Here is a 27,201-nt window from a genome sequence, read left to right as displayed (position 1 = left end):
CATACACATACAACTTTAACATTGTGTCATGTGTCCAATCACCATATCATAAGACAACCCTCTCTGCAGCTTTCACACAAAATGTGACATTAGGTCTCCCTCTACTTATACAAGAAAGATATGGAGCACAGTCCTGGAACCTAAATACCAATCAATCCCACACATGCAAAAGAAGGAGTGCCTTCCAGATACTGGGTGCTGCTGGCAACAGAAAAGAAAGGAGAAGGTCTTTTTATAGTTGTGATAAGGTGCTTCATTAAATGCTGCACCCTGCTTTTAGCTCTTGTGAAGTGGTTCTCAAGCCCACTAATCCATATGATAGACGCCAACCAGATACACAGATAGCTAGACAGCTAATGAGCGAGACAGTGGAGGCTTCATGCTTCATTCAGAGTGGGCCACGGTGCTCCGACAGCAATAACTAAAAACAACATGCAGCATCCACTAAGAGGGCCACAAAAGCCCTGCTGTCACTCACAACTTTTCAAGTACAGCGGGAAGACGATTCTGATTCTGAGCACTGCAGCATCAGGAGCGAACATCACAAGTTATTTTCTTTTTTTTTTTTTCTGCAGTACTCCCAGACAGTTTTGACGTGTCTAGATTGCTATAGCCTTCTCTGATGAAGCCTATGTTAGCAATGTTAATATAGAGAAGTACACCTGGGAGGAGGCAAGTGTATGGTATTACATAGCCTATAGTACACAACCTTGACTTAGTATGTTCGTTTTACTAATATATATAGGATCTACAGGATTTATGTTGAGCTGGCACCACTTTGTTTGTTTCGCTTGTCTTTAGTTTAATCCAGTGGTGCTCCATCATTTATTATGGAGAAGTGACTATCAGTTGTCGGCTTTGCTCTGTATGGGTAGCAATGGCAGAAGAGGTTGCACAGGGGAATGGGCATAGTTTTCATCTTTCTCTGCTGGCTGTTGAGGGGAGATGGGGAACGTGGGTTGACAGCCATAGTCAGTCCTGGTCAGCAGTGAGTAATAGGGAGAGGCTCTGCTGCTGATGCTGTTAGCAGGCTGGCAGGATTCATGCTTCCTTCAAAAGGGGAATATCTGCAAGGAAACAGAGCAGACATTTTAGATGCAGAGCAGGTGTTACAAAGACGTGTTTGATGCAGTACTCTACACACTGCACAGATATGCATTTACATTATCAGAGATTTAGGTGTTTGACCCATTTTTAATAAGCACATTTACTGATTCTCTATGGTTGTCTGTGCTGTAGATATTTTCTGCTTAACAAATAAAAGCAACATCTATATTAGGCTCCTCACTGCTCATCTGTAATGCTAACTTCTCAGTTCCACACACTCACACCTGGAAGCTGCCTAGTATAACCAGAGTCTGGTCTGCTGATCAATGAGCAGCACAACAAGAGCAGGTGAGGTTTAGCGCCTTGTTTAAGGGCACAGCAGTGGTGTTGATGCAGGCAGGGCAAGCACTGCTAAGTATATACTCAAATAAAAAGGAAATTATTGTTTTCAGGAGATGTTTTACATGGCATTATGCGACTTATTAAGGTTAAAGTAGAAATTGGTAGATATTTGTTCAATAAATATACTTTAAAAATAAATGAAACTGCACAGAAATACCATACAAAGAGACTCTTAATAAAATTGTATGTTGATGCTGATGTATTATTATACTGTATTCGTAATTCTCAAATTCATGTATGGTATGACTATAGTTTTTATAAAGCAAATCTGTCAGCGATAATTCCTCTTACCATCAGAAAACTCATCTGTAGATGTAACAGATAGCAGACTGTGCTGGTCACTGCTCTCAGAATCTCTACGAAGAGGTAAGGGGCCAGCACATGCACCCCCAGGGTGCTCTCTAGCCCATGATGATGAAGAAGAGGAGGAGGAAGAGGGGGCCTGATGAACCAGCACTGTCTCTGCATGACGGTGGGAAGAGAAGGATGATGAGGAAGAAGTGGATGGGAGACAGAAATCTAAGTCTCTGTGGTGGCGGGTTCTGCTGGGGCCGCTTGTGGCCCCTTGAGGAAGCCCCTCAGAAAGCACAATGGGAACTCGAGACTCTGGAGAAGCAGGATTGGGTGGTGGAGGTGAAGGAGGACGACCAGAAGCACTGCAGGGTCCACTGCTTCCGTAGACAGCCTCTTCATAGGAGGGAAGTGTCACCTGGACGCCTTCCACCATGATGGAGCTGCCCTGGCCTGAGATGCCCTGTTCCCTCCTGATGGATGGAGAGAAAGGATGAGCATGGACACATGGACTGGGACACTGGGTGCAAGCTGACAAGCATAATGCAGTTGTATATTTTGTGCAGCAGCAGAACTTCTGAGAAGAGGTGATTAGTGTTGACTGTATAAGCCCTTTAAAGCAGACTGCCTCAAGCCCACAGGCCCATTACACAATCAACACAAGTGCCAATGAGCATTAGACCAAACTGTTCTGGCCTTTTAATCACAGAGCCACAGCAGAGACAGTGACTGTGATCTGATTGTCTTCTTCTTCATACTTTTACTTTCATGTGTCAGGTATTTAAAAAAGGCCATCTTGTTTGACTAGTTTCTATCTAAGGCGGAAAACTTTACATAACTAGTTTCAATTAAAATGTCTGAATAATGGGTGTGTACAAGGTTACATTTATATTGCACCAATACAGAAAGGCCAATGTTCTTCAACAGCAAATAGGACTAAAGTCTTCAAGTATTTCTGCCAGTCAATTGCAAAACATTCTGTTTATGGCAAAAACTAAGAAGAAGTGTAGTCTCTAAGAATTATAACTGGAGACCTATTTTACTAATGTGATTTGGGAAAGTGCTGGCCTCCCTAGACTGAACCTCACCATGGAGTTTATTCAGGCAAGTAAAACAAGAAGTCAGAGGATAGGAGTGTCGCACGGGGGAAAAAAATCTTCCATTTTAAAGAATAGAACAGCAAACAGACCATTTGACAGGTTGAATGTCAATGAACAAAATGCTAAGTGGAGTGATTATAATGATTATAAGTGAAATGTTATCATAACAAAACTAATTGAACAATCAAAATAAAGTCTAGGATGTAAGAAATGGCCTGTGATGGACTGGTAACCTGTCCAGGGTATCCCCCTGCCTTTCACCCAAAGAGAGCTGGGATAGGCTCCAGCAGATCCCTTTAACCATAGTTAGGAATAAACGGGTATAGATAATGGATGGATGTAAGAAATGGCAATCTGTTTCAGCAGCGCTAATAACTGCCAGTATGAGATAGAGTTTACAAATTGTCAGTTTTTTTAAAATAAAATTTGATGCTGGAGTTAGAGACCAGTTGGGGTAAAGTTAAGGATTTCGCAGATACTGAGTGAGAATATAGTAATGTGCGTGTGTTTTACCTGCTGTGATGGAAGGACTTGAGTTTTGGCTGTACAAGAACAAAGAGGACCACTAAAAGCAGGATGAGTGCCACAGAGCTAGCTGTGGATGCCACAATAGACAGAGCTGGTATTCCGAGTGGTGAACTTGGCTCCTTGTCTGAGGGGCACAAGAAGACACCAATGATGTAAGAATGTGGTTCTGATTCTACATTTCCTGCCTAATACACAAAAGATGAGGTGACTGACCTTGTGTGAGGCGGCAGCTAATCTGCATGGGATTATCCCACTCGCCATTCTGGCAGGTGAGGAATTTGTAGTCTCCCTTCAGAGCATACCCCTCATCACAAAAGTACTCAATGACAGTCTTCTGGGTGAGGAGGTGGCAGGGAGATGGGTGACAGCGGTATCCCCCATTCTCTGGTTCAGTGGGGGGTGAACATACTGGAGAGAGAGAGAGAATAGAGATGTTTAACTATACTGTGCACAGAATGTGTGTTTGGCTCAGTAAATGCTCTGATTTGGTTGAATATACTGTATTCTATATATTCTATACTATTGTCTATATAAAAACAAAAAGTTAAACACGTTAACTTGGAAACAATTAATGTTGCTTGTTTTTGTTGTGTGTATATTTTCTCGAATCTTGCTCACCATTGCTTTTGATGCACTTTGGTGGCTGATTAGACCAAGCTCCAGAATTGGTACAAAAGATGTTGGTGGGTCCATTTGCAGTGTAACCTGGCTCACAGCCATAGGTCAGCTGGGCACCCGGGGGAAAGGATCCCCAGTTAGCTTCGGTCTGGTTCAGCAAGTGCCCGTGCTGCACGCCGGGTGGTCGTGCACAGCCTGAAAACAAAAACAAACAAAATAAAAAAGAGAATAAGAATTACTTGGCTACTTAAAGGCTTAAAAAAGTGCTTCAGATTTTGTTTTCTGAAGCAGACAAAATAATACGTTTCTTCCTCTGGCTGTACTACTTATACAAGAATCATGCAATTGAGATCCTCACAATTTACAAGTTTAATAACATTAGGTAACCAGTTAATTATAAGAAGGTATGTAAGCAAACTTAGACGAGTTGAGAGTGCTTCTGGGCCAGCTTCTTAGTTTTGAATATATGTGCTGATTTCCATGTCTCAAATGGGGCCTGGTAATGTGAAGACTAAATAAACGCAGTATTATGATCACTAACAACGTCTGTTACAGCTGACGTTATCACATTCTGTAGAGATCCTTGACTTTGGTTTTCCAGTTACTCTAAAATTTAGTATTACAGTAATGTGGTACTGCTGAATATTGTGCTGTTCTATCATTACTCTGACATAAACTGTCTGCTGGTCTCCTCTGCAGGCAGTTGCCACTGGGTCAAACAACTTTTCATGGGGAAATTCTGTCAAGTTGACAGGTTGAGCTGATAATTAAAGCTCAGAGGTATTGTTACTTGAAACTAAGCTGAATTTTATACAGGGATGGGAGAAGCACTGTATCAACATGACAAGGAAGGGTGAGACAGCCATGATGTGCAGTACAGATAATACCTTAAGTGCCTACAGTGGATTAAAATGTCACAAGGAGCTTCATGTAGATCTAATTTCTCTCGATTATCTCTTGCTCAGTAAACTGTCTTCATCCCACTATAGTATTGGGTCCGTCTGTCTGGCATTGAGACAGAATCTTTAGTAAGGCTCATTTACTTTGCTCTAATGACAGACTTGAAACTCTAAGCCAGCCAATAAAGACAGGATAAGGCAGAAAACCTAACGTTAATTGTGCTTTGATCCACCTTCCCTACCTCACTCTATGATGATGCAGTGTCACGCCAGCTTTTGCCTGTTAGTGTTTCATCGTATTGTGAGAGTAAATTATGTGTATCTGTGCTGCACTCCCACAGCTCCAAACACTCTTCACACACACACACACACACACACACACACACACACACACACACACACACACACACACACACACACACACACACACACACACACACACACACACACACACACACACACACACACACACACACACACGCTAATCAGCACACGCATTTGGAGCTGCAATCTGGCAAGAACAGAGCATTTACGTAGATCCAGCAGGCCTAACAGAACATTACAGCACCTGTGTAAACTGAGAACCAACAGCAGGAGGTCGATTTTACTTTCATCATTATGGATCTTAAGAACTGCCTGTTGTTGTATGGAAAGCACTTATACAAACAAACAAAATTTTATTTTACCACTGGTCTGTGAAGTGATTATACAAGAACTTAGCTTCAGCAGAACATTTTTCAGTACTAACTCTAATAAAACCTCTTTGGGCTGTCACATATAAATGAAGTCTATCTTAATAAGTGAAAGAATTTCAGTGACTTATCTGCAGATCTTTTGCTTGGTTTAGTTCTCTCAGTAAAAAGGCACAAACAAGTAAATTTAAAAAACACCCCCATAACAAAGAACATTAATAGCCTATCACTAATGAGCATATGGCTCATTATTTAATCCTCGTCCTGGGTATTTATATATCATATTAGCTATGGCCTATTGCAGTGCCTTGCCATTAGGTTGACATAAACAAACACACCAACACTGCAAACAGCCACTTTGTCATGCCTCTTTGTGTGTTTAGAGATTGAAAGAGACTATTTCCACGGCAGTGCCTCTAACATCCTCTTATCTCTGGGGAGAAACGTTGCTTTAAGCTGGCAGCACAAGATTAAATGCAAACACTCAAATGTGCGAGCGCCTACCCACTCACTCTGACACTCTCAAACACACACAGAAGCAAAGTCAACACCCACAAACAGACACTCCCAGGACTAAGGCATGTGATACCAAAGGCTGTGTTATTGAATTTCTCTGAGGACAGATTTGGTGTATGTTATCAAGAAATGCTAAACAGAACATCATTTAGTTACTACAGATTTAGTGAAAGCTATAGTTTTGATGTAACTGGGGATATTGATGGTAGTCTACTCAAATTCTTTATTGATTACAAAATACTTTGTTAGGAGACAGAACTAAATAGGACTGCAACTAACTATTTTTATTACTGATTCAACTGCTGCTTATTTTCTTGGTTTATCAATTAATCATTTTGGCTATAAATGTCAGAAGAACATTAAAAAAATGCCTATACCGATTTCTCTGGGACAAATTAACCTCAGAATATTTGTCATTGCTCCCTAAAAACATGATTACTTGGTTGCCGATAATTCAGCGGTCTGGCTGTGATATGTAAAGAGCAAAATTTGCAGAATCAGATATTGCATTGACACTACAGCATATGTTTAATAGGACACAACAGGCACACACCTTGTGTGTTGAACTAGTATTGCTCTTTCTCCCTCAAAACTCATCAATTCATTGATCACACAAAAACACTATGTCCACACTCACACTTTTTTGACACCATGACCTGACCAGTTGTTTGCTGAGATTCTTCAGGGTGCATAAAAGCCCACTAAGGAGGAGTTGCTGTTAATGGAGGTAGTAAAGGTGATGAATCAATGACCCCAGGCTGGGAGGCAGTAGGGGGCAAAAAAGGTCTTAGGGGGCAATTTAGGACAACAGGTCTCAGCCAACAGCCACTGTTATGATCTTTTGTGGAGCTGCAAGGCAGTCAATAGAACTGTTGGAGACTGTTAATGATATTCATCAGCTTTAGCTTTTGAACTGCCTTCCTTTTTGTGTAATTGTCCCAAAAATGAAGGAAAGAGCAAACAAAATGCTTGGGCACATTTAAATATGGTGATCAACTGTATTGTTAAATAACGACTGATGCAAAATTATACAGGATACCATGCCAAATCTAAATACATCTCTCTAACAAAAGTTTCCTTCAGGCTCAGTGATTAGGGCATACTGTATATGAACGTACAGCCTGATAAAAATAAAAGAGATCAGACATTGAGTGTCAATATAAAGAACATAAAACACAGTCTGATTTTAAGAGACAACAACCTCATCAACCCCAACAATTTTAAATACACAATGGAAAAGTTGCTTTTTCTTCTGTTAAGTAAATCCACTGTTGTTCATGTTATTCTTAGGCTCAGAAGGAACCTTACTTCATTATCATGAGGTTAGCTGATAAAGCACTAAGAACTGCTTATGCTACTGAGCTTAACCCAGTGGAGGGTTAATGCTCAGAAAGGGATCAGGTAACAGAGGTCACTGATGTCAGATCAGTCTAAAAGAACCACAAGGTCAGTAAAACCAGTATATTCATTTTGAGACATGTAGTAGTTTCAGAAGCACATCAAACTAGGCTCTCCCTCTCATGCCTGGAGAACCATGTGCCCAGTCTAAACTAGCTACTTCCATTATCTGAGATTTCCAAATCTCATTTGCGTCTATTGCACTTACATAAGTACTTACACTGTCTGTCTGGTTAGACAGCATTAGAATTTTATGGTGCAAGTCTTTACTTGCCAGGTAACACATGCAGTCGGGTACATTGCTCCAGTATGTGGAACAGCACAATGTACCAATGAGATTTTAACCAGTACCTGTTATACTGAAAGCAACTTTTCATGCTGGTCCTAATGCACAGTGGTTTCACTGTACTAGAACTGAAATGATCAGTCAGTTATTTAATGTTTTAATTGAAAAGTAACTACCAGCTGAAAATCAGCTTTTCATTTCAGCAATTTTTCAAACAAACATGTCAAACATTTTATGGTTAAAACTCTATGCTTAAATTTGAGAACATGTTAAATATAGGGTTAGGGAACCTCTGACTTGGGATGGCTTAAAAAGTAAAAATACTGCAAAAAATATGGAAGGATCAAAAAGAAATTTTAAAGTTGTTGTAAAACAACAAAGAGCAGTGAAGAAATCTGACTGGACTGATTCAACTCCCAATGGAATTATACTTGTCAAAAGAAGTTGGAGCCTGTATATAAATATGTTCAACTTCAAACAACTGAGCTCAGCTGAAAAAAAACCCCACGACTTTTGCAAATCACTAGACAAACAGAGGCGAGTATAGACAGTAGTGGAGAGTTTAACATAAATAGAAAAAAAACTAGTACTGATAGAAAAATGTACTCATCTGATTCACAGGCAGAAAGAGATAGGGGGAGCGGAGAAAGAAAAAGACAAAAAGAGTACAGCATCATGGAGCACTGTGGCCCTGAGCAATTACAAACCAAAAAGAGACATGTCTTGGCAGGTCGGCCGATAGTTTTGTGTGAGGGAGAAGCTCAGTACGACAACAATGGGAAGAGGAGGCAACACTCAGCTACAGTACATACCACACTGTGGGCTGGGCTAGTACAAACTGAGACACAGTGTTAAAGGAAGGAATGAATGCCTAGTATCCACGCACTCTGGTATTCAGTATCCAGAGATGTTGGAGTGGTTAAGAAGTATAACCTTGCTGTCTCTCCTTTTTCCATTACCCTCTCAGCCTAGACCGAATATTGGCTTTGAAAACACAGATGGGGGAAAAAAACTGATTAAAGCACTAAGCTATGCCAGAGTGGATTTCAGAACACCATGTTTTGTGCTTATGAGGAAGGGAATGAGTCACAGTTAAATACAAGCTGTTCTCCCACTGGTCTGCTGTGATGAGTTTGCTCAAGAGAATGGGTTTTTTAGAAATTTTGAAAACAATAATGACCAAAACAGGGTCACAAGTGCCTTGTGAACACAAATGGTAAGAAAACCATTCTTACCTTGATAAAAAATTACAGAAATGTCCAGTAGATTTGTCAGAAATCATCCCATGTTTGCTTTCAGTACCCACTGAAGACTGTTAAGCACTAGCATTTGACTTAATGTGGATATATAACAAAAGGTTAAACTATTAGAAATATTTTGGGCATATAAATGTAAGCTTATCAGCCAGCTTAATTGCTTTGTTGTAGTGGGAGGACTGGGCCAGCAAAGAGCACCCATGAAGCTGACTACCTATCCCAGCATTCAGTGCTTTAAGGACAATCAGGCCATGGATGGGGGTGTGGGGGGTGTCAGGGTGTTAAAATCTCCAGCCTTGCTCCGAATTGCCTGCTTGGCTGTGAATATCTCCTTTTCCCCATCTGTTACCAATGGCACTCGCCTGCTTAGAGCTGGAAGCGGGGGGTGAAGTGAGGAAAACAATGGTGGGGGAAGACAAGGGTTTTAGCCCTTTTTGCCCAAGCAAATTAAAAATCTAATTATCCTCCATTACAAGCTGGGAGCGCTCTAACGCTGATCAGATACTGATAACTTCGGAAGCCAGCTGTTTGGTCAATCTATAAAACAATAGCGCCATAAAAGAGGGTGTGTTTTCTAGTGTGTGTACACTCATTCAAGTGTGTCGGGAAGCAGGGGAATTTGTGTGCGTGAATATATGCTAAGGGGGGCTGTGCGTTAGATTAAGCTTAAGACCGAAAGGATGCTGATGCTCTCTTTGGCCTGGAAAATATGTTTTTGTTCCTTTGCTGGCCTCCCTCCAAGCCCTCTGTTGTTGATGTTTTTGATGATGTTGCTGTCATTTTTGCAACAAGGGTGTTTTTGTTTTTTGCCACATTCCCTTGTCTCTCCCACTAATCCACTGGATTTTTTGCCAAGCTGTTGTTATTAGAGTGCAGTACAGTGTAGCAGAGCCCATGGTGTAATAGTGTTGGAAAGAATAACGGGTGCTTACTATTAATTTGTGCCACTGCTAAATTGTAGAGAGGGCATGTTTTCTGTTTTACCTATGTGACTTTTTTTGGCTTTATTGGACAGGTGACAGTGCAGATATGGACAGGAAAAAAGAGATACAGTATCTAACAAAGGTCCTGAGCTGCAATCAAATGTTGATTGTACAGATGCCAGAAAAACATCACCAAGAAAACTGGTTTGCCGCCCTGAGAAACTTTAGTGTACTAAGCAAACATAATTTAGGATCAAACCTGATGTACTGTCCTGTTGGTAATATCTCTTATTTTATATGTTATTCTAGATTCATCAGAAGCTGATGAAGAAAGGCTAATACTACAGTAATGTGTGTCCTGTATGTGCTTTCTTTGTTACAGATGTATGTATAACAAGAAAAAAGGCATCTTCTTTATAATTTACAAATCACTTTGTTAGTGAAGGGGGAAATATTATTTGGGATACACAAGTCTCTCATGCCCTAAGATTATGTATAGTACAGTGTGAAGTGTTATAAACAACACCAAATGACAAGTAAACCTCAGTTATTACATGATTTGTTTTCAATTCTGGACAGTGAAAGTATTTCTAACATAATCTGGTGAAGCTGATGCTAAAACAGCGATCATTAAATCAGTCATAGCGCAACTGTAAAATATGATACCATTTGCATAAAGATATAGAGTACACTTCCTACGTTCACTTTCACTGGGGAGACACCTCACTGTATAAGTTAACACAACTCTGTACACTGACCTGGGTGCGTGACATAGCACTGTAACACATCTGCGTAAGCGATACTAGCAGTGTCATGTTCGACTGTGAATGAGTGAGATGTGGTTATGCTGTAACACTGACGCACATGCACACATACACAGTCCTACTCATTTCTGCTTTTTTTTGTCCACTGACTCAAAGAGAAAGAAACAACAAAAGCAATTTTTTTGAACCAGGGGAAAGATTATGGAAAAGAAAATGTGAAGATTACAAATTTACTATTACTGTATGGTAGAAAAAATGCAGAAGATGAAAGATGAAACCTCAAAGCATAAAACCCATTTTTTAAAGATGCAATGTTGTTCCATCTCCAGAGCTTCTGGGGGAAGGAGGAACCCAACTGAGGAAGAAGAGAAAAGGAGGAGGAGGAAGATGAAGGCAGAGATAGTGTAACAGAGGTGTGGGCACATTTTTACAAAAGCCTGAGTAGACACAGATATATGCAGACAGTTTACTTATGTAAGTGTAAGTTGTCCCTAGGTGCCTTTGCAAACACTTGGTTTGTGTTGCTCAGACGTTCTATCTGTGTTGTGTTAATGGTTACGGTGTCAGAAAGCAGCGGGCACTCATTTCATCACCACACACTACTCCAAAGGCCAACCAATGTCTGTATTGTACAATGGTGCTGAAGTCAACAGTGTCATTCCTACAGTAAACAGGAAATTTGACAGTCCAACATCTGTGAGTTTCCAAAAGAGCATATCCGGAAAACTTAGCCAAGCACTCGTTACATCTCTTCCTGCAGCTGCAACACACAGAAACAAACAAACACACGCTGCATACACCCAGAGTGAAGGAAGTCTCTCAACTGACAGAAACATCCTCCCTCTCTCCACCCATTCCTCCCCTGCTGTTGCAATGCATTTATCAAGCCACGTGTGCTGCCATTACACTCTATTGTCCCCATTTACTGAGGGATGGGGCACAGTGACAGATTTAAGCAGCAGGCCTCCAAAAAGGACAACAGACAACTTTGCATTTGAGGGGTTAAATATGCATGAGAGGCCAAAGTAGGTGAGGGCAGGGGGGAGTACCACCATTGTGTGACCCTCTTGCCAACACACACACACACACACACACACACACACACACACACACACACACACACACACACACACACACACACACACTTTCTGCCTGGAGTAACAGATGGGAGGAGGTTAGCAGAGGCACTGAGCTCCCCCTTCTCTCTTCTATCACCCTCACTCACAAGGACAGATGGGAGGCAGACATTCCTTCTTCTCAGCTTTCAGAGGAAAACAAAAGAGTGTGTGGGACCTTCTACACACGTGCATGTTTCAGGCGCAGACCTACAGTCCAATGAGTATCATCAGTCTAATAAAGTCCAACTGGACTTTGAAATTAACAACTGCTCATGCATGTCACCAAGAGAGTGAACAAATGGCAGGAAACATCAGTATCCTCTGTAACACATGTAGCCTGCTCTGCTGAAAGAAATGATATGTTGTATGCTGTCGGTGTGCACCATATTTTCAAGTAGCTTATGGTAGGCAAACATACCTTGTATCTTATTTGTTATGATTAGGGGAAGCTTTCCTTGCCCTGGGTATGCAACCTTAATTCCCAAAATAGTGGGTCCCTCTACTAATGAACATGAAGTGAAATGTCAGCAAAGAAAAGCTAAATATACAAATTAATTTACACTCTAAATATCAACGAACTCAAATGTGTATCACAGGCTAAAAAGTGATAAGGACATTACCAGTATTTGTCAAGGACGGCAGAACAATAAAAAAAAATACCAGGCTCCCTGACAACTATCAATTACACTAAAAATCAGTCAAATCAAATAAGCTATTTCCAGACAAATTGGACAAATTTCTAAATCTGGTCAACTTAAGTTTAAAAAAATATATATATATATATATATATTCAACACTGCTGAATAACACAGAGTTAAAGAAACACTGCAAACACAGCATCTGCAACACTGCCAAAACCTGGCAGCTTTTACAATGAAATAAGTAGACAGTGTCAGACAGAGTTTACTCAGGATAAAATACTAGATGATGGGAATTTTGATTGACAGAGTTTCCAACAATCAACTGTTATCATGATACAATACACAGTTTAAACTGCTGGCTAGATCTATAAAACACTGAGGACACAAACACATATTAAAAACTCATTAATTTGTGTGAACAAGTAAATGTGAAAAGAAGCACAGCAAATAAACAACAGGCAATATAGTCATTTTATTACACATACTAAAATAAACATTTCAAAGTCGTCATTGCTCGAGTCAACAAGTTTTGAGTTATTTTAAAATGTGCCAAGTACATTATAAATAATAAAATTTGTGACTCAAGCTGAAATAACATTTAGAGTAACAATGACAATACCCCTGATACAATCCCAGGCTGCCAAGGACATGCTTAAAAAACTGTTGTAACCTCTTACTGTCAACAAAAACATTCCTCAAATCAAGTTGTAACAATTATTCTAATCATTAATTAGTCAAAAACACCAGATATTTGCTGATTGCAGCTTTCCTAATTGGCATTTCTTCTCATTGTAAGGTGATTTGAGCTAGTCAGACTAAGCTAACATACATTCATTATAATTTATAAATTTACTGTCCTTTTCAAATAGATAGGCAAATCTATATAGATGAGGCATGCAGAGACATGCACGCTTCTCATAAATCCCAACACAATTATCCAAATGGACTCTAGTGAAGCCTGTACAAAGACCTTTGCCATTTGGCTGTTGTTTGTTACAGTGAGCTGTTTACAGATGATGTAATAAGGACACAGGGCAATACAGTGGAGCTAAGCCAACTGGCCACTAAATATCTCAACATGACATCTAATGGACTGGTTACAGCTTGAAGGACAGGACTGGTCAGTACAGAAGAAAAACAGGAAAAATAACGAGAAGTACACCAGAAACATTTAATAATAATTAGGACATCCCACTGGCAAAAATGAGACCAGGGTCTATAACATGGAGTTGCAGTACAAAAATCCAGCTTTTACTGAGATTTTAAATGTGGTTCAGAGACTCAGGTGAAGATGCAGGCTCAGGTCAACAAGATGGCAACCGCGCACAATACTGAAGTATTGCTTCAGGGTTGCTGTTATGAATCCACCTCTATGCTGTGAGGACAATCAGTTAAGAATCATGAATTAGGATGTACTATACCTCTTCCTCTCTTTGTTTACAACCTCTATTAAACATGTATTAAACTACGAATGGCCAAAAAAGGACAGCAGTGCAGGAAGTGCAGTCTGTTGAAATACAGTCAGTTAAAGAGAAACAGCTGTACATCTCCACCCATGACAACCAGCAACATAAGTGCAGCAGGATAGCACATGTACAGCCCAGCCCTTCCCCTCAGCTCAGTATCAGCAGGTTTGTCAGATCAAGTTGTTATTCTTTATTTTGCTATTCCTTTTGCTGCTAATACTGTGTGTCTCTGATTAACCTATATACAGTTTTGTTATTAAGTTATATGGCAAGTGACGTAGCATTTTTCTCCAGAGCTTCTGACACACCTAAAGTTGTGCAAAAGGTAAATACTGAATCAACAGATTAAGGGCTTGTGGATGACGCAGTGCAGTATTGCCCCATTTCCACTGTCTCACTACAGCTGTGACATGCTGAGGCATGAAAATATGCACTATACTCCATGTACTCCACTGCAGCAGATGATAACCATGCTGACCAGTGATATTTCTGAGCTTCTGTTGGGCTAAACTGATGGCCCTGCAAGTGGCTAAAGAGGAAGTGCTGTTACATTTTTAAAAGTCTTGTAATATCCAGTCTCCTGCACTTTGCTATCTTCTGTTTAACCTAAGAATTTCAGTGGTTTTAATTTGTAACTGCAGTTGTGCTAATACAAGTCAAACATTTTATTTATTTTGAAGCTTTACTTGTCACCAATTTTTAGTGAAGAACTCTGGAATGATGTTTTTGGCACTTTTGTCAGCAGATCAGGTTACAGTTTAAGAAAATTCCCATGGATATTATGGGGAAAAGGTAAATAGCACAGAGTTACACGAATTAACCTTAAGCCTTCAACTTATCATGTCACACTATACTGTTGTATAGAAAATCATTCATGCTGTACCTGGATCATGGGCTCTGATCGTGGTTTCTCAGTCAGGCATTGCGTGGATGTCTCAACCATTGCCACATTCAGCTTATGTGTGTAGGAAGCCTGGTGCCTTATGTGTAAGCTTATGAGCTTGTTTGAACAGGATGCTGCTGTTGACTAACGGTATGATGAAAAATCAGCCCACACTGTTTCAAATCGTCAAAGTGGAGGTGAAAGGAGAGAAAACGATGAAGAAAATGGGAGATTGGACAGAGTTTAAAAAAAAAGAGGGATTAGCATATACGTTGACAAGTTTGTGAGGAGACAACTTGTCACTGAAAATTACAAAAATATAAAAAGACACAAAGTACAAGGATGGCAAAAAGTAAATCAAAGACAAAAAGTAAGAAAAAAGAATGGATAAAAGACAAAGAAAAAACAGAAGCAAAAGCAGCAGAAGACAGGAGAGACTGGGGGATATATTTAGCAGCTCATTAGTCAGAGATGTCCTCTACTCAGCAGGCTGGTCCCTCAGATGAGGCCCTTTGGAAATCATTATGACTGCCTGCTGCTTCAGACAACCAAACACATTTCACTAGAAAACAATTTACAAACTGCTTCCTCTCTCCCCAGCCTAAATACAGCTTTAAAATAATGCTCAGTTTCTGGGGAGAGACCCAAAAACAAAGCTTTGAACAACAATAAATAGCGTAGTGTTTTTCACATAAGCTGCACCTTTCATGTATCTTAACTCATTTTGCATGTTATCAGTTTCGACCGTTGTTGTTCCTGGTGTTTCCAGTGCCACCACTCCTTGCTTTGACATTCATTAACCCTTAGCGTACAGCACCCGTCATCAGTGGATAAATAAGTGTGCAGTCCAATTACTGCATACATGAAGCTGCAAATCGAAATGCATTTGAATAAAAATAAATACCCATACTTAAAAATAACATGAAAATCACATCCTAGTTTAGTTTAGTTTAATGTTAGCACACAAGGTGAGAGCGTAGTTTTGCCTACAATAATCCAGGCCATCTGGCATCTTCATATAGTAATGGAACCGTCTGGTCAACTGTTTAAAGTGAATGAAAAGGTCTTGCATCGCCTCTCTGCACTGCAGTATCTGTTTCCATGGAGTATTTCTTTGGCAAGGCGTTTAAAGTTTCCTTTTAGGGCTTGATTGGCTTGGAGAGCTGTTAAATGACACAGGGTGAGAGCACAGAGTGATGGCTCAAGTGATAAACACACAGGTAATGAAAGAGAAAGGCTGATGGATTCGACCAGACTGTTGCTAATGGGATTCAACCTCACCTGCCTAATGGCTGGTGCCAGAGAGAGAGATAAAGGGAGAAAGGGAGAAAGAAAAAGACAGAAAGCGCAGAGACACTGAAAAGGGGCCATGCTCTGCTCAATATACTTAGTCACACACAGACACACAGGGTGAGTTAGCAGTCCTAATTGCAGTAGGGTGATCTAGTGGAGCTGCAGCTTGCTGAGGTTTGGCCTGTCACTTGCACCCCCCCCCCCCAAACCGCATTGCTAAAAGGACTTCAGAGGATTAGTTAAACTGTTAATTGCACCGGACCCATTGTTTTTTGCCCTCAGGTCTCACTGTTTGCAAACCCGGCCTATCTAGCAAACTTTTTTGAAAGTGCTGGAAACAGGCAGAAACGGACACTGTGGGTTTCTTGTCCCTACGCACACACAATTTTGTTTGGCCAGAGAAGGCAAAAAGTTTCAAAGACTAAATCTGTCTGAAGATACCACAAGCAGGGCATGGCTCATTCAGATATTTTCCTCTGTGGTCAGAGCAATGACGCTATGCTTGCCACTAGAGTCTACTCTTTTATTAAAGAGAAAAGGGAGTTGTCGAGTCTCTTTCCCTGTGCAAGTTGCACAGGGATTGCTAAAAATGTATTGTACTCACACCAAAAATGGACAGTTGTTTCTAAAAAACAAACTTAATCCTCAAAGTAAATTAAAAAGACAGCTCTCTTCTCCCTTTCTTGTTCTCCTCCCCTTTCCCCCTGCCCTCTTATTTACCCTGTGACTCCACTTCTCTTCTAGGCTCAGGAAAAGCCATTTCCCGTTCTCATACATGAACATATAAATGGCACAGCCAGAGAACACAGCAGGCTTGTTTGCGGGAGACATTTGGTCCTGGCTGACAGTTTCATCTAGAGCTTTACCTCATCTTCATGGGACAATAGAGTTTTCAGAGACCATCATTTATCTATTTAACTGAACCCACAAGGATAGTGAGAGTGTTTTTGCCGTTTGGGACATAAAAATTTTGGAGCACCAAAGGATCTATTCACATAAGCACAGACCATGTTTTCAGTTCTACGTTCTTTAATCTTTCAGCTATGAATCACTGTCTAGGCCCACTTCCTCTCAACGAAAACACAAAGGCTAAATGTAAGGAAATTACACCATATTAGGAATTGAGGATGTTAGATTCAGAAAAAACATGAAACAAGCAGCATTTTCAAAAATCCTCCAGACTGATGGCATTTGCATACAGAAAAGTGTTTATTTCCTGATCGCCTGCTTGAATGCAGAGGATGTTTTTGTTTAGCATGTTTTCTACTTTTGAAAAAATGTCCTGAATCACAGGACACAAATGTAATTATACACAGTAATCACAAACACACATTTGAGGGAGCCACTTACATTAGCTCAGCAGATACCCTGATGGTAATCTTGTTTACAATGAACGGAAGAACAATAGATAAAAAAAGACATGACTTGTACTGTGATTGCCTCTAAAAATATCTCTGCTCCAAAAGGCTTTGTAAATGCACCTTAACATAATAAATTAATAGGTCCAGAAGAAACCTAAAGCCACAAAGCCAGCACTGCAGAAATTTAAAGCTTTTTCTTTTTTTGTTAGAGAAAGAAATATTGTGAGCAGAAAGTACCTAAATAATAATAAATAAAAGTATGTTAGGTCAGTTTTAAAGCACTGTAGGTAGGGCTAGAAAGTGGTGTTGCCATTCTCATAACTATAGCTCAACCTTTAAGGTCATCATCTGGTCATAACACTTGCCAACACTTAAATGTCAAAATTCCTAAAAGAGCAATATCCACAAAAAAACCCCTCCACAGACCAAAAATAGAGGTTTGATGTTGCTCTGCATTTTCCTATATTCTGGTATCTGGTGTTGGAAGGCTTCACTCTAGTATGCAAATGCTGTACAATATATTTTTTGCAGCTATTTCATATTTTTCTATTCATACCACTCAACGCTATTTGTGTGTCTGAAATAAGCCTGTCAGCACTGATGAAATTTCATATTCATAAACGTTTCCAGAGCAATCTCTAGCCCCAGAACACATCAAGGGATTACCTATGTGAATTATGTATGTTGCGCAGCAGAGAGAGGCCAGTGAACAGGAGAACTAAAAACAGGATGACTTTATAGCTTTAAAATGAGTGCCTCACCTTTATTGTTATATCTGAAATTATATATTTAATATCATACGGTAGGGCCAGAAATCCTGAACTGAGTCCTATGAGTGCTATAGTGCTATAAGGAAGTAATCATTCTAAAAATACACAGCTATGACAACACCTAAAAACAACCTTTGCAATGTCATCCAATGTCATCAGTTTAGTCAGATAATGTAACATTGTGTCCCTGAAACTAGGTCTCAATATGAAAACAAACTATATTAAAAATAACAAAAATTTTATTTAATTGGATGTTATGTCCACTCAGAATCTCACAAGCATCTAATGGGATAATTGGTCCAGAAAGATTTCATAGTTCATAAATCTCACTGTCTTTAACCAAGTCCGTTAAAAACAGTTCTAGTGGTGTAGCCTGGAGAACTATCTGTCCTTTTCCATCACTTGAATCATAGTCTTCAAAGCACAGGTGCATCATTTGTACTGGAAAGAAACTCTTGGGAGCACATTTGTCCCTACGCAATACACCAACTGCCACAAACATTTTCGACACAGGGTTTGCCTTTTGATATGCTCAAAATTTATGAATACAACATCACCACATCCATAAATAACAACAGTGTGTAGGGCATACAGAAAGAGATGTTTTGTGTACACAAACACACAAGACAATGGAACATGGGCTGGGGATTTGAGGACACATTTTCCTTGGTGTTAGTAGACAATATGTGCAAGTGTGTTGGACACAGAACATGAATATGACACCAACCCTTCTAGGCACAACACGAGTTGTGTGTAAGACAGATACAGAGATACAGACAGACAGACAGACACAAAGAAAGAGAGACAGAGAGTGCAAGATGATACACTTGAGATTACTAGTGCCCTCCTCCCTTGCTCATCTCGCTCTTTCCATTCTTTCTGGTTTCTCACACTCACATACACATTCATTTATTTAAGGCATTAAAGAAAGAAAATCCATTTAAAACATCCCAATTACCTACACACACACAAACACACACACACACACACACACACACACACACACACACACACACACACACACACACACACACACACACACACACACACACACACACACACACTGTCTGCTCTCTGTGGTAAGGACATCTGGCACATTTCACGAACTGGCTACATGTGACGAGTGTGTGCGAGTGTGTGTAGGTAGTGCATGTGCAGCAGCAGTGTGTGTTTGTGTGGGGGGAGGGGACAGGAACAGTGGAGGGTTGAACTGAAAGAAAAGCTGGCACGAGTGAAGGGGTTCAGAGAGTCCACAACATCAACACTGTGTTCCTTCAGGAGAAACAAAGGACACAAGATCTACAGGCCCTGTTGTGAGCCATAAATACCTATATTATCTGTGTTAACTTTTAACTTTCATGTGTGAAGCAAATTTTCCTCCAATAGAAAGCATTCAGTTCAATTTGAAACCCAATTCCTCACATCTAAAGATAATAAATTAAGATCACAGGCTGAATTAAAAATGTGTTCTGAGGATTGTTGTGGGCTAATGAATAAAACTACCTGGCCATGATGAAGCTCTCAGAGGAGGCTAAAAGTCATGGCTGATTAAAGCCTTATGACAGCAATGTGACCACAAACATAATCTCTCTTACACTCAATAGCAGAGGAAAACTGTTGTGACTCATTAGGACATGGTTTGGATTCACAGTATGTAGGATCAAGCTCTTGGCTGCCACACAGGGAAGAGCAACCTGAATGACCCAAGAGTAACGGAAGCCAATTTAAATCGAACTGACCTGCAAGATGAGGGGAAAATAACCTCAATCAATTCACAAGAGATGGCAGGCTTAGTGGAAGTGTACCAGGAGGGAGCAGAAAGAATGTGTGTTTTTCTGTGTCTTACCTGATGCGTGACCATAAGGGAGCAGGGTGAAGAGGAGGAGAAGTGCGGAGGCAGCCAGCCTGTGGGCTAGAGAGGAGGTGGAGGAAGAAGAGGAAGAAGAGGATAGGGCTCTCATGTGAAACGCTACCATTCCATCGCACATCTTTTCCTCCGGCAACCAGCGAGAGTCCTCTACGGCTTAACCTGGCCAGGCCACATAGAGAGAGAGAGGGAGGGGGAGTGAGGACGCGGATTACTATCAACATTCAGCAAGGATTACGTAACCAAAAGCAAAACAGAAAGACAGGAAGAAACAGAGGAGAGAGAGCGCTATACAGACAGAAAAAGATACGAGGCCTTCTCTGAAATATCATCAATTAACAGTTGGTTTACCAGTAATAATAACTGCATGAATTACTCTGTGTACTTCCTCTCCTTATGTGTTAGTTTCTCCAAGAGCATCCTGTTATTTAAACCACACCTAAACATCCTAGATCCTAGATTCTAGACAGGCAGGAGCAGCAGGAAATTTCCTCTGATCGCCCCTCAATCCCAACTCTTGGCTCTGCCACTGGATCTATCTGAATAAACCAGCCATTGATGATGTAATAGGGAAACAGATCCCTGCCAATGAGGTAGAAGCATTATGGTTAGAGAGGCTAAACATGTGGCAGAGAACCCAGGGCACAAACAAAACAGTGATAGTAATCAAACTCTGCAAAAATCCTGATGGTTAGGAGAGGCTCTTTTTCAAGAAACTGCATATAACTGTAGCCTCATCACAAAATAAGTTAAATTTCAATAAGTTTATAACTTGGGCTGCTCCCTGGTGGTTGGCAAGTGTTGCTCATCAGCAAAAATTTGTTAGTTTTTTCATTCGATATTAATTCATTTGTACATTTATAAATGCACCTAAACAGTTTGTAAGCAGGGATTCCTACAATATTGCTCTTGAAGAGTTAAGATAAAGAAGGTACAGTGCATTCAAGTTGAATGATCAACAGATGCCATACCATGGTCCGCTCAACTGTGATGTTATTCTGCCCTATTTTTTGCACATTATTATCTGCAATAGAGTTTGATAGACAAATAATATAAAGATAAGGCAACCACATCAGGTGCTACGTTTTGAAATTATCCCCTGTATTTTTAACCACTTATGTTGGCAAAATACCATCTAATCTGATGACAATTTTAACAGTATCAATTTCTCTGTAGTAAGTATATTTTATATGGCCTGTATCAGCCAATAATAGTCTAGTCTTCACTGTAACCACAGTGTAAATTGTAAACTTGTGCCAAATATCTTAAATACAAACTCAAACACTGTGTTCCCAAAACAGCTGGAAAACAGCAGCAAAAAGTGTGGAAGGGATAAAGAGTTTCTATGAAGCAACAGTGGGACAAAAACCAGCCATATGCACACAGACAATAACACCCACATTCTCTCTCCATGATACCAACTTAACTAACTTCCTAAATGGATTTGGTGGCTGACTGGGGCAATATAGCGAAGCGTACACTGTTACTATGTAAATGAGATTCAGATGCATATGGTGTTGGTTATGTTACTTTAGAGAGAGTGGGATAAAGTAGCAGTAGCTGTGTTTCGTTGGGAAGTAGGTGGCTGGCAGGCAGCATACCCTCAAGAGAGGTTAGAGGGCCCATTACAGTTACACAAGGCTGCTGAGCTAATGGCTACAGTAATGGTACGTCTGCACTTAGAAAGCCACAAATTTGATTGCAGATCTGCTGCATGGCCACTGGCACAGTCTCATCATATATTATGATGAAAGAAGTAAACATAAACACAGAAGCACACATGGTTCACCATTAGCATATATACACTCCATACCAAGACGATGAATCGGCTTTGTTGCATCAAGGCCAACAGGGGCATTAATTGGATCAGATATCAGCCAATTATGACAGATCTATATTTAATACAACCTTTGATAATATCATAAAATGTAGTGTTTCTGTTAGAAGTTACAGTTCATTAAATCACAACAGACCACATGACCTCATATCATCATATATAAAAATTATTTCAGTAGTTCAATCATTAATTGTTACTGGAAGATATCCTGAGGTAAGTTATTGGAACTAGCAGTGCATTCCCAAAATTTAGCAACATTTCAAATTACCAAAGATCAAAATAAGTTAATATGCTAGAAAACGTCCATTACAGAAAAAAAAGAATAGGATGAAGAAATGTACCTGCATACCATGTGGTACAAGCCAGTGGGAGAGAGTGACGCCAGTTGGTTTTGGCAGGACAGTTTGGGGACTGCACTGAGCCAAAGGGCAGATAGTCAAAGACACATGCAGAGGACCTGTGCCAGCCATTTGATCCATAGACACGTATTCATTTGTCCATATGGGGTAAAAACACAGAAGCTATGGCCTGGGTTACAAATAGGCTTTACATTTACTCAGCTAATGTTTCTGTTAGATAAATGTCTCAGAAATATCAAGGATAAACAAAAGACAAAAGCAGGACAAAACATATTTCATTCAAAGGCACTTCAATGGGTTGGGATGCAAATAACTACTTGAGATAGCATTTATTATGCAGAACCGACCCCCGGGAAAGCTGAGGGCAGAGTATTGACCGGCCAGTATGTTTGCAAAGTGAAAACTTAAGCAGAATTAGCTTAAATGCTTTCCCACGAAAATGTCTGAGAAAGTAAAAATTCATTAAATCGAAGTTAAGTAGGGTATACCACAAAACACAGCATTAAAATTAGTTAGAACAAGATAGCTCAAAGCCTTAAAGAAATTTTTGCGGATCTAGTAATGTGCTGACTATATTTATGCATTTTTATTGATTATTAACCTAGCAGGTGGTTGTATAGCAAAAGCACAGAAATAATTTTGAATGTCAACTTTCTAACTTGCATCTGTGAAGGCTTTCTGTCAGACACCATCAAAGTTGTTCAGCTTAAGGCACTACATTAAATAATCTGCTGCTCCAACGATTTAGTTTCTCTTTCCTGGAACAAACCTGTGTATCAAACCACGCAAACAAGCACTTCCTGCATACAGCTGGGTGAAGCGAGGTAACATTAGTTTAGCCAAATGAGAACTCATGACACGTAATAATACTGATATGTACAATCAAATTGAGCAAGTTTAAATATATCAGTATTAACAAAAATGCTGACATTAGGTCATTATCATAGAATGACTGCTTTAGATTATATCAGTAGCAATGGAATGGGATAATTCACAAAATGATGCATCTTACTGAACAGAATCTATGAACAAAAAACTGAACTAAAATTAATGTATAAAAGAGCAAAAAGCAAAAAAATATGTAAACCGACTTATTGACCAGATTTAATAAGAAGATGTACAGACATGAAGCATGTCAACCCACAGACACAGAGGTTGCAAGACAGACACAAACTGGCTTCAAACAAAAGAACAGGACAACTTCCCTCTTTTACTCTAAATAAAGCTCTGTATGTCTGAGTCCTATTTCTAATTGTTCAAGAGATTACGAGTTTCACAAAATATCATCAAAACTATAAAAATGACATAAAGATTTAATGTCAGAATGTGTGACAGTTTAAGTGTAATATAATATACCATAATAAACCTGCTTGTGCAATCCAAAACAACATTCTGTGCAAGAAGCATGACTGGCCATCAAACCATGCAACACAACTGGTGTTGTCAGTTCTAGCTTCTGTATCACTCAGATGGAAAAGCAAGGCATGCTTTATAAAAATGATTATGATCAATCCATTGCTTTCTATCAAAAGACAACAGACAAGCCTTTGGTCAAGCACATGAGAATACTGTAGACATCATCTAATGTCAATTGTGTAGGTTATGTCTTAACCCACTATTAAGACAATCAAGGTTTTTATAGGATTAATACTTTGTCTGTTTAGTCTTCCCACTTGGGGAAAAAACTATGTAACTCTCCACTTCAGACACCAATGAGACAACCAGCCAGCCAGCAAGCTGCTACTGCAGTTTTTCAGCTGCCCAGGGCTCCAGGAACGCAAAGGGAGCCAAAGAGAGCGACAGCACAGGCATGTGTCTGGGAACAGAGAGCACTCAGTGTGCCAAAGAAACAGCCGAGAGGAGATTTCCACTCGATAGGCCCCAGTGCTACTGCTGCTGGTAGAGCCCGTCTGGACTTGTGGAGGGAGCCCAGAGATGGGGCTCTGCATGGCAGCACAGAAAGGCCCCTTTGTTATGAAGTATTATGGAGTGTTAAGGCCCACAGTGCTTGAGCATTGCTCTGTACTGCTGCAAGGAAGGGGATAGAAATAGAAAGTAGAGAAGGGAAAAAAGACAGAATGAAGAAGGAAAGAAAATTAGCAGAGAGAGATGAGAGTAAGATGAAACACAAATAAAAGGGGGCACATGCTACAAATGAGAAAAACTTTTTTTTTTTTTAATGTTGTTAAAGGTAGGAAAATCTGCAATTGGGATTATAGCCAACTAGCATTCTTTCTTTACTCAGATTGATATTTTCTCTAAACTATGTCGTGAAATAGAAACAGCCACTGAATGTTGTTTTTTTGAAATTGAGAACCATTAAAGCTGCATGGAATATATCTGCTACTTACTCCGTGAAAACCGTTGTATACAGTGTGCAAAAACCAGCCCTTCCGACAAACTGGAGTCAAGTAATATAAACTTTCATATCTCAAATTTATACTGTCTAATGACATACGATGCATTATCATGCTGTCTACCCCAGCTCTTACAACAACATGTGGTGATCAAAACATTGGACAACCTCCAACTGGGCACAGCAAATTAAACTATTTTAAGAGGAACATTAAAAGTGGATACTTCTCCGACTTCAGTGATTTCCTCAAGTGTATGCTTGATGTTTGTTCTGAATTATGACGACAAAGAACAGCTCACATTTGCACTTTCCTGGACTTTGGACTTTCCTGTCCTTAGGAAGGACTTCAAACTTTTATCGGAACAGAACCAGGGAAGGTGTCAATTATAATGTTAGCAGTTTATGGTGAAAGAGACAACCAAAAACTCACCAAGAAATCCGTACAAGTGTTTTAAACGTGGTCGCTGTCTTCGCAGCAGCCCCAACACAGTCACACGCTTCGACACGTGCACTGTACTGCGAGCTATTTAAACAAAGAGTATGGTGCACCGCCAACACTACAAAAACAAAGCAACACTATTCTAACAAAGTCATGTAGCTACACATACAATTGTTGCCCCTTTGGTTCAGTTACTTACACGTTTATAAACAATAAATACGTTGAAAATTATGTAACAACCTTTAACTGTATTATGGCAAACCTCTTGTTACAGTTGCTGTTCACATGACCAAAATTTAACAATACGGTAGCGTTACAGCTAGGGGTATCTGGCCACTCGAACCGGTTTTTTGTTATGTTGTCTCTAAGCACTTTGTCAGGTTGGGATATTTCCTCGGAACTACATCCAGAAAATACGGTAGACCTGTGTGAGACAAAATACTGCGTTTTGTCCTAACATTAACAGACCTTAACGTTTGTCATCGTTCACAGCTAGCCTAATTAACAACAGGCTTCGTTAGTTGACAAACAGAAACCTGACGACGCACTGTTGTCCTTGACGATTAATTTAAGGCTACACGAGATTAGACAACATTTTCTGTTGTTTATAATTATGTTGTCAACAAATAAAGCCGGAAGGAGCGAGAAAGAGAGAGCAGGGTATCTCGTATTGGCCTATCTGCGCTTAGCTTGCGGGGGTAAAAAACACACTCACCAACGTAAAGGTTACCAGCAGCAAGCCCTCCTCTCTCTCGTTCACTTTCGAGGCATTAACGGTTGTATACGGAAAGACACTCAAGCCAGAATGTGGCAAAATTATTGAAAAATCTTATGGTTTCGTCGTCTAGTTCCGCGTATGCTGCTGCGTTGCTCCTCGTCCTCCGCTCGCCAGCTCTTTATTTTAGGTGAGCGGAAACTCTCGCTGTGAGAACTCTACCAGCTGCCTCGCTCTCGCGCGGTCTCCATGGCTACCTCCGTGGAAGGGCGGGTCCTAAACTGTCAAGACAACGACGGAACACGGCTTCAAAATAAAAGCACACACTTTGATGGGCAGACAAAAGAATTCATAAAAAGAAAAGAAAAGAAAAAAAATACACCAGTTCTGAGAAAAATATAAGGTACTTATGGGATCCTGTTTTAATTGATATTGACCTTAAGTAAAGTTGTGCTTTTTTCTGTGTTCCAGGCATTTACCCCACAGAACATCAGGCAAGGTAGTAGCCTATTATTCCCTTACAGAAGAAGTGTATGGCTAAAACCAACAATTATGTTTATTATAATACATCTGACAAATATTCCCGTTAATAAACGATTTATTTATTCACTGTCAGAACATAGAACATATCAGAACATATTTTAAAGCAGCCATTATTGTTCCACAATCCCAAAAATGAACATATCTTAATGTCTTTTATTGTCAGACCTATAGGCTAGTCAGCCATGTTGAGTGTAGTATTATAGAAACCCAACAAGTATACACATCTAAGAAGCTGGTATTATTTTTGTCATTTTTACTTTTAAAAAACCATTCAAACTATAATACCGTTATCTAATTTGTCAAGTGATTTCTGTCAATCTACTATTCTATTAATCAACTAACAATTCCAACTCTAGAATATTTATTGGATTTTCTGGCACACCTACAGAGCACTTGAATGTTCTGACTCTTGCGGTGACCCTTAACAACCATGAGTTCCTCTAACAAACTGGATGAGGATATAAACTTATGCTAAATGATGCCTACAAAACAGGAGGAAGCTATAGAAACATATAAAAGCATTTGCAACTTCAAATTTTTACTGTCTGACATAAAGTCAAAACAAAATCCCCTCATATAACCACAAAGAACCTGCAAGAGGGTTTAGCTAAGGAGTAGTGTTGGTATTTGCAGAGAATCATAATGATAAATGCATCATGCTTTTTTATCTTCATCCAATCACCTCACATAAGGTGGTTAATTAAAGATGTTTTTACTTCAGCTAATGAAACAAAACTCAACTTTACTCAATTGTCATTGTGATAATGTAATCAAGACCTTCTTGATGGACTGTATAAATACCAAGAACAAAGATGGAAACAAACACAGAACTT

The 27,201-nt window shown here is 39.9% G+C and overlaps 1 protein-coding gene across 2 annotated transcripts; it reads right to left on the bottom strand.

The window, feature by feature from the left end:
* Nucleotides 1–556: 556 nt before the first annotated feature.
* Nucleotides 557–26,067, bottom strand: susd6 (sushi domain containing 6). Of its 2 annotated transcripts, none has more exons than XM_026317980.2 (7): nucleotides 25,826–26,067; nucleotides 20,099–20,281; nucleotides 3,987–4,181; nucleotides 3,582–3,776; nucleotides 3,354–3,492; nucleotides 1,741–2,213; nucleotides 557–1,067 (listed from the first exon to the last, which is right to left on the bottom strand). In XM_026317980.2, exons 2-7 carry the CDS (start codon nucleotides 20,238–20,240, stop codon nucleotides 1,042–1,044), a joined length of 1,170 nt encoding a protein of 389 aa, XP_026173765.1. In that variant the 5' UTR covers nucleotides 20,241–20,281; nucleotides 25,826–26,067; the 3' UTR covers nucleotides 557–1,041. The 2 variants fall into 2 exon arrangements, with proteins under 2 accessions (XP_026173765.1, XP_026173766.1); XM_026317981.1 differs by lacking the exon at nucleotides 25,826–26,067 and adding an exon at nucleotides 22,298–22,383.
* Between the last annotated feature and the right edge of the window lie 1,134 nt (nucleotides 26,068–27,201).

This window comes from Mastacembelus armatus, chromosome 24 (genome assembly GCF_900324485.2).
Source record: "Mastacembelus armatus chromosome 24, fMasArm1.2, whole genome shotgun sequence".
NCBI classification, from domain to species: domain Eukaryota; kingdom Metazoa; phylum Chordata; class Actinopteri; order Synbranchiformes; family Mastacembelidae; genus Mastacembelus; species Mastacembelus armatus.
This window is presented reverse-complemented; position numbering and strand designations above follow the sequence as displayed.

Coding starts and splice junctions, on each gene's coding strand:
- susd6 (XM_026317980.2), bottom strand. CDS start 20,240: ATGTGCGATGGAATGGTAGCGTTTCACATGAGAGCCCTATCCTCTTCT. Junction 4,182..20,098: donor CCCTTATGGTCACGCATCAG/GTAAGACACAGA, acceptor TTTTGTTTTCAG/GCTGTGCACGACCACCCGGC. Junction 2,214..3,353: donor AAGTCCTTCCATCACAGCAG/GTAAAACACACG, acceptor TCCATCCATCAG/GAGGGAACAGGGCATCTCAG.